Raw genomic sequence first — 12,019 nt, forward strand, 5'->3', positions numbered from 1 at the left:
GAATGAATCATATGAGTGCTCATATTGAGGTAAGTCCAATGTATTGATGAAAAATCTACATTGAAGATATATGGGACTTGCTTTGGGAGGATTTTATTCCATGACTTGGTTAGGAGGAGAGGTGTGAGTGGGCAACAAGTAAGTGGCCAAGAATTGTTATGACCGAATTTGGGCAAGTAACCTTGCTTTTTCTGTAGAACTGGAATATCAGGCTATTAGATTTCTTGGAGAATTAAGCTTACAAATTCACAAAAACAACACTGCCTTTGCAATTCCATGACTGAGTTGTTAATACATCTATAGGTACTGTTAGAACAATGTGTGAAAAACACCAAAAAACTCAATCTCTTTTCTTTCTTAAAATTCACCAGAGTTACCAACAGTCCTCAAAGCTTCAGATCTAATCTACAACCTCCAAACTTAAAAACACCTGTCAAGGAGGCAACTGGGGGATGAGAGGGAGTTGGGGACAGTGGTGGAGAAAACTTGACAATGGTAATGGGGTTGGTGCTGCAACATTGCATGCCTGGAACTCAACTCTGTCTAATTTTGTAAATCACAGTGTCTTAATAAAAAATAATTAATTAAAAAATCCACTAGAGTGAATAGTGACCACAGAGAGGAAGGAATGAGACTCAGTGAAGAAACATGCATTTCTTTGTATGTTTTGACTATATGACTATACGAATATTTCTCATCCACTCACGGTGTTTCTAATGAAGCCTTAAAGTATAAAATTTTTAATGAGACCTACATACTAACTTCTCATATCTTCTTTGTAAGCCTCTGAAATCCCTTATATGTTTTACTTGAAAATATTTAAATTGAGTAACTATGAATGCAACTTCTTTCCAAACATAAAACCTGTACATTAGCATCAAAATAAAAAATCAAGACTGCTTAATTAAAACCTTGACACCATCAACCTCTTTAATTATGTGTTAAAGAGACCTGGCATCCTGGGGATACCCACTTACAATCAGTGTGCATTTGAGTGTGATCTGGTCTGTGTGGCTGCTTAATTCGCAGAAGGGGGTAGGGGAAAGAAATGGAAAGAAATCATTTGACATTTTTTCCTTGACATGAATGATTTCACATTTTTTAAAACACAAAGAGGGTGAATTTGTCTTTACAGAGAAGGAATGCAGACTAGAAAATGAGGCCACTACAGTTTGTTTCTATCCTATGTCTAAATTTCAGTGGATGCTTTTTAAACAATAAAGACTTGGATTATAAATGTCAATAGGAAAATACAGGTCTTTAGCATTTAGCGGAACTACTGGTTGCTTGAATGTATGCTAGAGCTCTTACTGGGGAATGGGGGAGGAGCAGGCTGTTTATCTCTCCTTTAGCGTATATAAATTGTGCAGCGAAAACAACCGATTTTCTTCACATCCCAGTTCTTGCTGTCTTCACTATTACATGACTATTCCCAATTTCTTTTGCTAATGGGAAACCCAGCAGCTCTTTGTTCTCATTGTGTCTGTCCTCTCCCTTTCTTTGTGTTGCAGGGATACTGCTACCCGCATCTGCCACTGAGCATGCGGATAAATCCTTCAATAGATTCTTGCTTAGGACTTTCTGTAGTATTATTCCACTTCTCCAGGTTTTAGTAAGAGCTCGAATATCCTGAAGATCCAGTGAAACTTGGATAGGTGATAGGGGGCACAGGTGGTTAGGTAGCTGGCTAGCAAGTTGCAAGCCAGGTGGGAATGTTCAGGTTGTTATCACCCATACTCATGTAAATCCTGGAAGTTCTCACCAACCTTATAAAATGCAGAATACTCTCCCTACCCCACTGAAACTTGCCAGATAGGCTGACAACTGGACAGACACAATGTTTCTAAATGGAAAAATCTCCCATATTTAAACCCAATGCATACAATGGGCTTCATGCTTCCAGAGGGACGGGTTACATTGTGGCAAAGCCTGGAATGTCAGTTCCCAAGAGGATAAAAACCTGCTCTGTGGGCTTTTCTCATCACAGCATTCAGAATTCTATGATTGTGTTGAACATTTACAATGTTAAGTCAACAAAATGGAATGAAACTCCATCCAATACTTTTGCTGAAAAAACAGATTTGCAGTGAGATTAGGGGTGTTGGGGCTGAATCCTAAGGTTTTGTGACACTCCCTCACCCCAGGAAGCCTGACTTTAATAGCTTGTAAATCATTGAACAGATGGAGCACTACACAATTTTACTCATGTTTCTCCCATAATGATTTCTGCCTGTTTATTGCTAGTATGCACCACTCTTTAAAAAAGGGGAATCTGGCACAGAATTAGGCGCTCCCAGACCTTTATTAATGAATGGATGGCATATATAGAAGAATGCGCTCCATTTCTTCACGCAACTCTTGGTGGTAACTGAATAGCTCGTATTAGACAGTTTTAGAATAAACTAAAGGCACCTGGCCACTCTCACTCTCTCTCTCTCTCTCTCTCTCTCTCTCTCTCTCTCTCTCTCTCTCTCTCTCTCTCTCTCCCTCTCCTCTTTTAAACCTTTCATTTAGAGAGGTTTTCTTCTTTCTCTTCTGCCTCCTCTCCCCATTTTGTTTCTGAACCACCAAGGAAGGCATCAACAGCATCCTCTCAAAGCCTTTCTCTCGCGCTTATCTATTTCCGTTTCCTAAAACGTCTTGCAGCCTTTAGGGTTTTTTTTGTGTGTGTGTTTTTTCCCTATAGGTTTCACTCGCTAGCAGCTAGCAGGTCGGACCATCAAGCATCCCAGCATCCCAGTGCTCTCTAGGAAGACAAACCAGCCACTGCAGGACGTGCCCACCTGGGGAGGAGACACCTGCAGCGCGGCCTCTTTGGCACCCAGCCCCTGGCTCCACATCCACTAGGGATGTGCAGCCTCCGCGCGCCGCAGCTGCAGGAGGAAGGACCAGTGGCGGGAACGCCGAGGCCAGGTCGCAGCAAGGCACCTGGGGCAAGGTTACGTGGGCGGGGGCGGTGGTCCCGCAGTCCCCCGCCCCCGACCCGGGCAGGCCCCGCCCCCGGGCCTTCGCCCCGCCCCGTCCCCGCCCCCTGGAGCCCGCGCCCCGCCCCGCCCCGGGGCCGTGGCTAAAACCCGGAGCCGCCGCGCGCCCAGGGGACTGGAGGGACGCTCTGAGCATGTGCAGAGCGGCTCGGCGGCGGCTGCCTGGGCCAGAGGCTGGGCCCCGGTGCTGATGCGAAGAGCCGCGCCGGCCGCCGCCCCAGCTCGCTGCGCGTCCCCGGCCGCGGTGGCCGAGCCGGAGCCCTAAGCCTCCCCGCGGCCCCGGGAGCCGACCGCCGCGCGCGCACCCCGCAGCGTCCTCGGCGGCGGCGGCGGCGGCGGCGCCGCGGGAGCCCACGATGATGGCGGAGCAGGTGAAATGCGCCTCGCCGGGGGGCGGCTCCGGCGCGGGCTCGGGGCCCGTGGTGAACGCCGAGCTGGAGGTGAAGAAGCTGCAGGAGCTGGTGCGCAAGCTGGAGAAGCAGAACGAGCAGCTGCGGAGTCGCGCGGCCAGCGCGGCCGCCGCCCCGCACCTGCTGCTGCTGCCCTCGCCGCCGCCCGCCGCACCGCCCCCTGCCGGGGCCTGCAGCCCGCTGAGTCCGCGGAGCCCCCCGGCTGCTGCCGCCGCTGCCTCGGGGGGCCTGGCTCTCGGCTTGGCGCTGGGCACCGGGGGCGGCGGCGGCCACAGCAGCGGCGGCAGCAGCAGCGGCAGCAGCAGCGGCGGCGGCTCCAGCCCCGCGTTCCCGGGCACCTACTGCCTGCCCAGCCCCGCGCCCTCCCTGCTCTGCAGCCTGGCGCAGCCCCCCGAGGCGCCCTTCGTCTACTTCAAGCCCGCCGCGGGCTTTTTCGGCGCGGGCGGCGGCGGGCCGGAGCCGGGGGGCGCGGGCTCGCCGCCCGGGGGAGCCGCCACGCCGCCCTCGCCGCCCCCCACGCTGCTCGACGAGGTGGAGCCGCTGGACCTGGACAGCGTGGCCGCCTGGCGGGACGGAGACAACTACACCTGGTACAGCCCTGCGGCACCCCGGGTCTTCAGGGAGGGCGGGCGCGGGGACCTCCGCCCCCCCCCGGATGTGTAGCATCCTCCCCTCCCACCCCCACATCCCGGCAGGTCCCGGGCAGAACTGGCTTCTCTCTAAGGCGGAAACCTGATTTCTTCTAGCTCAGACCGACCCAGCTGGGCATGGGCTGCTTCCCCTTTCCATCGCCTTAGCGCTCTGCTGCGATCCTGGGGGCTCCCAAGCACCGCCCTCGCCTTAATTGCAAGATATGCCATCTTGTCTGTCTATGGCGCGATCTGCACTTAACCTGCGTTTTCTGGGGGCCCGGGAGAGGGGGTTAGCCTCCGCCTCTGCATCTGTTTCTGTGGATTTCGCCGAAAGGTCGCTGGCTGGACAGGGTTTGCGTGCGGGTCTCTCCTCCCCAGGCACCTCAAACTGCCCAGTGATGGATCTCTCCTTAGGGATTCTCTGGCTTGCACTTGCTGCTGCTGGTGGCGGCAGTTGCTTGTTTGGGGTCACATCTGGCGCTGCGCATCACAGGCTCTTGGCTCTGCGCTGAGGGCTCACTCCCGGCGGTCCTCTCTCTCTGCAGGGTTGTCTTGCACTTACTTTCCTGCAGGCAGATGTCCGCACTTCGCCTCCTGCCCATCGACGATACTTGTCATTTCAGGGACTGACCTGCCGTTTCTTTTTTAATTATTGCATCACTGTGAATTACAAAGTTACGAAGTTATTCGTGATTGGGCTGCAGGCGGACAATGTTCCTGACTTGCTGTTTCAAAAGTGCTAACTAACCACATTGGCATAAAGGTGTTCAGAATAAAGCGCTTCATAGGGAATGGGTCGGCAGTTTCAAGGCACCTTGTTAGCCAGAGGCCATGGAACTTTCCTTTTTTTTAACTTAAAGTGATGGTGGAAGAACAGGGAGATGAAATAAACTTAATTTATACAGAATCTTTGAATTGGGTATCAGAAGATTGGAGGCTGGCAACTATTCAATTGACATCTGCTTAGTGCTCCTTCCCAGGAAGGATGAGAAGTGGAGGTTCTAGTCTGTTTATTTTAAAGATAGTAATGGCGTGAGTGGTTTTTGCTGTCTTGGTAGGTTTTCTTAAGTTGCTGTGCTAGAAGGTGAAAAGGTCCGATGAGTAAAAGCTTCAGTGTTCAGTCATGGTGTAGCTTTGGCAAATGTGTGTAGTGGGAGAGCCTTTGAAATTTTTGCCATAGGACCTTTCCTTTTCCTCTTTTTAAGGACCTTTTCAATTTTTCCAAGCAGGTTTCTCTACTCTCTGTGCCTATTGTGTGATTGCACTTGAGAGAATGGGAGATGGAACTTGCTGCTTTCCCAGTAGAAACTGGTGCTGCTTTTTCTTCACATTCTTCAATGTTGCAACTCACCACTATGAAACATATTAATTGGTTTAGCCAGATTCTGAGACTCAAAAAATATGAAGATACAAGAAGCAAGCTTATTCACCATCCTCTTTAGCTTGGAGGACTATGCTCAATTTGTAAAAATTTTTGACAATTTACTGCTTTCTGAAATTTAAAGCCATTCTTCAGAGGGCACATCTTTCTTTTTTTTTTTTTTCCAAGCCCAGGCTATGATGTTTTTTGTTTTTAGCCTAAATATGGTACTGAAGATACACTCATGATAATTCTTAGGTTGTCACTAGTAACTTTTTGCTACTTAAAACGTTGAAGGAAATTTGTTTGCATTTTTGATGGGGGTATATCTTGTACTTTTTTTTTTTTTTTGCTTTTTGGGTCACACCTGGCAATGCACAGGGGCTACTTCTGGCTCTGCACTCAGGAATTACTCCTGGCGGTACTCAGGGGACCATATGGGATGCTGGGAATTGAACCTGGGTCGGCTGCGTGCAAGGCAAATGCCCTACCCGCTGTGCTGTCGCTCCAGCCCCATATATCCTGTACTTTTTTTTTAAATTCTTTTATTAATTCACCATGTATATCCTGTACTTTAAAAAATTTTTTTTTTAATTTTATTGAATCACTGTGAGATAGTTCCAAGCTTTCACGTTTGGGTTACAATCTCACAATGATAAATGCCCATCTCTCCACCAGTGCACATTCCCCACCACCAATATCCTGGGTATACCCTCCCTTTCCCACCCTCCCCCTGTGTCTATGGCAGACAATATTCCCCATACTCTTTCTTTACTTTTGGGCATCATGGCTTGCAACACAGACACTGAGAGGTCATCATGTTTGGTCCATTATCTACTTTTGGCATGCATCTCCTATCCCAGCTGGTTCCTCCAGCCATCATTTTCTTAGTGATCCCTTCTCTATTCCATCTGCCTTCTCCCCTCTGCTCATGAAGCAGGCTTCCAGCTATGGGTCAATCTCCTTGGCCCTTGTATCTACTGTCGTTGGGTGTCAGCCTCATGTGATGTTATTTTGTACTCCACAAATGAGTGCAGTCCTTCTATGTCTGTCCCTCTAGTTCTGACTCATTTCACTAGCATGATACTCTCCATGTCTATCCATTTATAAGCCAATTTCATGACTTCATCTCTCCTAACAACTGCATAATATTCCATTGTGTAGATGTACCAAAGTTTCTTTAACCAGTCATCTGTTTTAGGGCACTCGGGTTGTTTCTGTATTTTGGCTATTGTGAACAGTGCTTCAATGAACATATAGGTACAGATGTCATTTCTACTGTGCTTTTTTGCATCCTTGGGATATGTTCCCAGAAATGGTCCAGCCTTTCTGGAAAACAGTATGGACAGTCCTTCAAAAACTAGAACTTGAGCTTCCATATCTTGTACTTTTAAGATATTAGCGTTTAAGGGGCAAGAGTAATAGCACAATTGTTAGGGCACTCGCCTTGCATGAGGCCAACCTGGGTTCAATCCCTGGCACCTGGAGCCTGCCATGAGTGACCCCTGAGTGCAGAGCTAAGAGTAAGCCTTGAGCACAACCAGTCTGGTCCAAGAACCAAAAAGGAAAAAAAATAGAATTTAAAATTTAATTGCACTTACTTTTTACGTTGATTGGTGATAGTGCATATGTACTAACATCTAGTATTTTCCTCTTTTGAACAGACTCCTGTATTTAGTCACTTTTCTGCAATTGCTGTTATTTTCACATCTGTATTTTTCTTGGACAGTGTACTTTTGCATCGTTGCAAACTGCACACAAGCATCTCTAACCTGAATCTTAACATAGGCTGCTTTGTATTTGGTGTCCCTGAAAAGTTCCTCTGTGCGTCCAGAAACAGCTTGTAGATACATAGTATTCATTTAAGAATTATTTTATTTATTTTGTTTTGAGGACAAATCCAAAGGTACACAGAGCTTACTCCTGACTTTGTGCTCAGGGATCACTCCTGGCAGGGCTTGGAAGACTGTTTGGGGTGCTGGGGATCAAACCCAGGTCAACCATATGCAAGGCAAGAGCCCTACCTGCTGTACTATCTCTCCTGCTCAGTATCTGCTTTTTAAAGTATTTAAAAACCTAAACACTTTTTTTAAGTGTTTAAAAATTGAAATTTTGCATTTTATTGTAAAACCAAAATGAAAAAAATTTGTGGAAGTCACTAGTACAAATTTTTTCGGTTGTTTCCAAGTTTAGTGCTACTACTCAGAATTAATCCTGTTAATGTTAATTCTCTACATCCTTCAAGATAAACATAATTACATATATGTATATAGATATGTGTATATAAATCAGTACACAAATATTAGTTTTGCATTTTCCTAGCATTGAACTTATGTAACAGTGGAATCATTGTTAAAGTAGTAGTAGTAGTATTAAGTTACCACATTGTATCACCTACAATTTTTTGTGCACTCTTAAATTTCAACCTGATGTCTTAAACAAAATTGATGTTTGATTTGTTTTTTCCTTTGTGTAGTGATACTTTATACTAAGATGCCATATCTTGAGGGGAAAAATCTTTACAAAGGCCATAGAAGTTTTTTTCTGTTTTTTTTTTTCCTAATAAAGCCTTAGAGTATCACTATTTACCTTTTATTAACAACATGAACAAAGTTTGGCCAAAGAATTGTGTCTAGAAAGAAAGTAGGGACTGGTAGAATCAGCGTTTGCTGGATGAAAGTTCATTAGAGAAAGATCTGAATGATCTGTCATGTCTCTTAGGATTTTTTAACCCACATGATGACTTAACCTGCAAGTATCTTTAATTTATAAAACACACACCTTAGATAAAAGGAGAACGATGTATTCTGTATTTTATATTGATGGAAAACTTTCAAACAAAACAATTAGTTTTTTCCAAATATTTGTCTTGGTTAAAATATTTTTTGCTTTAGTACACCCTGGCTTTCTTAGCGCAGTGCAGCTAGCTAGCATTGAGTGTTTCAGAAAATTAAAGTTGGGGTTTCAAAATCTTAGTTCGTAAGTCTAGTTCGTCTGCTTGCTTCTTTTTCTTTGGAGGTGATATCTGAATCTGAGCTCTTAGCTTGCTCTCAGCGAGGTCTAGGGGGACCAGGCAGTGCCAGAGATGGAATCTGAACCCCTCACATGTGCATATCCCCTTGATCCTGTACCCCATTATTCTAACAGAATAAATTTCAAGTCCTGTTTTGCAGATTCTGGGGTGATCTTCCCACTGATTTGGCAGCAGTCATTCACCAGGGTGGGGGAAACCATAGGCTGGAAAGTGAAGGGGAGAAGCTGACTCTCTAGAGCAAATGAAAGAGCAAAGTTCTCGTTGGATCCATAGGACACATTATGACTGAGTGATGTACTGATCTGTCAGAGACTTGTCCCCAGGCTAAGAAGCACCAGCATGCAAATAGAATTGGCCACAGTGACACCCATTAACTTCATGCTGGACTTTTCCATGACCTATTGCTGCATGTCTCTTATTCCAGTGGTGAGCCGCTGAAAAGACTTATGTGAACTGAAAAACACTCTTTCAGTAATTCTTTGAAGACTCAAATTCAGTTAATTTATATTGACTCAGGTGTGTTTATACCATTGGTACTCGCCCCCACTCCCCAAGCTTAATTGTAGCCCATTAGTGGATTGGCTCACATTTTCTTTTTTATTTTCTTTATTTTTTATTTTTTATTTTTTTGGGTTTTTGGGTCACACCTGAGATGCTCAGGGCTGACTCCTGGCTCTACACTCAGGAATCACTCCTGGCGGTGCTCAGGGGACCATATGAGATGCTGGGAATCGAACCTGGGTTGGCCGCGTGCAAGGCAAATGCCCTACCCGCTGTGCTATCACTCCAGCCCCCCGAGCACATTTTCTTTTTTTTTTTTTTTTAATGAAGTAATGAGTGAGAACAGAGTGCATGCTATCGTGCAAAATAAACTTTGATTCCAGTACAGCTTTATGAGTGTGCGAACTGGGTGGAACTAGTGAATTGTGTGTTATATGATTGTGTGTTATGGCCAGTTTTAAAAAAAATGCAGTTTCTATGACTTGAACACAAAGTGGGCGGGCCAGAGTGGATGGAAAAGCATAGCTGCCCGAAACCAGGGTGACACTGGGGAAAATGAGGTCCTGAGCTCTTCAGGGTGCAAGACAATCCTGCCATCAGAAAAGGGCGAGGAAGAAATAGGCACCTTGGGCTGGGTTCAATTCCCAGCAGTAGTACAGCAGGGAGGTGTTTGCTTTGCACACAGCCAACCCGGACTTGATCCCCTGCATCCCATATGGTCCCCCCGAGCACCACCTCCAGGAGGAATGCCTGAGTATCTCTAGATATGACTCAAAAAAAAAAAAAAAGAAAAGAAATAGGCAGCTTGTTGTGGGGACTGTGCAGGGCTGGGATGCATTTTTTTTTTCATGTGGGAGGCTGGGTTTGATTCCTGGCACTGCTTGGCATCTTGGGCACTGAGCCAGGAGTAAAGCTTGAGCACCACCGGGTGTGACTCCCAAACAAAACAAAGCCAGCTAATATAAAATGTAGCCATGTGAAGAGGCATTAATTTTGGAGGAGTGGCAGTTAACAGAATACTGAGACGTCTGTAAAAGGAATGTGACCGGGATTTTTGACTTGCCCAACTGGAAGAAACAGGAGGAAAATAGTTAATTATACAATGGAAAACTGGTGATATGTACAAATTAAGGAAAATTTAATGAATGATAGTCATCACCCATGTGTAACACCAGGACCCTGGACAGCTGGCTGAAATCATTGCCAAGTCCTCATCAGAGCTGCTGAACACCTCGTGCTGTACATATGGCACTGCTAAATTAGACCACCTAACTGTTTCTGTGTATAATTGATTTTCAGTGGAAAGACCAGAGGGTGCTTCAACTTTCTGACAATGCTAATTGAAAATACATGGCGTTTTCTAGGAGCAAAGGGAGAAGTTGTACTGATATGTCTCACCCTGACTTATAGTAACAAAGTTGTTCATGATTGGGTTTCAGTTATACAATGTTTCCAATACCTTCTCTTCATCAGTGTACATTTCCTACCACCAATTCCCTAGTTTCCCACCCCCTACCCCTATCTATAGCAGGTACTCCCCCCACCCTTCTCTCTTTCTCTCTTGCTTATTAGCGCATGGGCGCTCTCTCTCTCTCTCTCTCTCTCTCTCTCTCTCTCTCTCTTTCTCTCTCTCTCTCTCACATTATGGCTTGCAACACAGGTTCCAAAAGGTTGTCATGTATATACCTTTACCTACATTCAATTAGGCTGTTAGGATAGAGAAGGGACCACTATTATAAAGATAGTAGGGAATGATCACTCTAGACATGAATTAAGTGCTGAAAATTGACGTGTCTTTTGAATGCAAAACTTGGAAACACTCAGTGAATCTTCTGAAACCAAAATTTAGATCTAACTGTGGACTGGGGGCAGTGACTGTGCCATAGGGCAGCTCAGTAACTAAAAGGCAGACTGCGTTGCACAAGGCCGACCCGGGTTCGATTCCTCCGCCCCTCTCAGAGAGCCTAGCAAGCTACCGGGAGTATCTTACCCGCATGGCAGAGCCTGGCAAGATACCCTTGGCGTATTCGATATCGATATGCCAAAATATAGTAACAAGTCTCACCATGGAGACGTTACTGGTGCCCACTCAAGCAAGTTGATGAGCAATGGGATGATAGTGATACAGTGACAGTGTATCTTTTGAATAGCTTAGAGCTAGTCCCTTGGCTTGGCAGCCACTGTGTAGTTTGACCCTAGCAGCTGCCAGTGACTCACATACTGGGAACTGACTGAAGATGGATGGCACTCATCTGTACCGATGCCTTAGCTTTCCTTAGAATAAAATGTGTAATTGAAAGTGCTTAGAAGTACTTGTCTGAAAATTGCCATGTATTACTTTGCAGTCACCGGTCTATTTAATTATGTATTTTCTACAAAAGGATGACTTTGGAAGCAAACACTTGAGAATAACTGAAGTGTACCCCCCCCCCCACCCCAGTGGTTGTGATACTTCATTAAAAGCCTTCAGGGTTATTATAATGGGATTTGAAAATTACTTCTAATATTCCAGTATTAGCACACCTATTAAATCATGGGATCAGGAATGAAATTGGGTGGCAGGGTGGGGGTGGGGTAGAGTGTGAGGAAGATTGTAGTTTCTAGCTATGTGCCCTTGGCAGTAATTAGAAATAAAGAAATTGGCTAAGAAAAATTAGACTGCAGCATTTTAAATGGTCGTAGCTTTTCTAATATTTGAAGACATTAAGGTTTAGAATAAAGATTTTCTATACCTCTCATAGATACCATGAAATTCTAGAATTTGAAGCAGTAATTTGAAAGTCACTAGGGAGCTATGTTGCATTAAAATGATGATAAAATAAGATGTTTTATATATATATATATTGCCAACATTGTAATAGAAGTAAATAAGGTGATTTTTATGACATTCTAGGAGATTTGAATCAGAATAAATAAAGGTCTGGGGCTGGAGCGATAACACAGCTTGTAGGGAGTTTGCCTTGTACGCGGCCAACCCGGGTTCAATTCCCAGCATCCCATATGATCCCCCGAGCACTGCCAGAAGTAATTCCTGAGTCCATGAGCCAGGAGTAACCCCTGTGCATCACAGGGCGTGACCCAAAAAGCAAAAAAAAAAA

The 12,019-nt window shown here is 45.5% G+C and overlaps 1 protein-coding gene across 2 annotated transcripts in view; it reads left to right on the plus strand.

Moving 5' to 3' along the window:
- The first annotated feature begins 3,100 nt into the window (after window positions 1–3,100).
- The window catches only part of SLAIN1 (SLAIN motif family member 1), a 54,405-nt gene continuing 45,486 nt past the window's right edge, over window positions 3,101–12,019 (plus strand). For both annotated transcript variants that reach the window (XM_055118865.1, XM_055118871.1), the window contains exon 1: window positions 3,101–3,984. In XM_055118865.1, the coding sequence (XP_054974840.1) occupies window positions 3,341–3,984 (644 nt within the window). In that variant the 5' untranslated portion in view covers window positions 3,101–3,340. The remainder of the gene's footprint in view (window positions 3,985–12,019) is intronic.

This window comes from Sorex araneus, chromosome 1, assembly GCF_027595985.1.
Source record: "Sorex araneus isolate mSorAra2 chromosome 1, mSorAra2.pri, whole genome shotgun sequence".
NCBI lineage: Eukaryota > Metazoa > Chordata > Mammalia > Eulipotyphla > Soricidae > Sorex > Sorex araneus.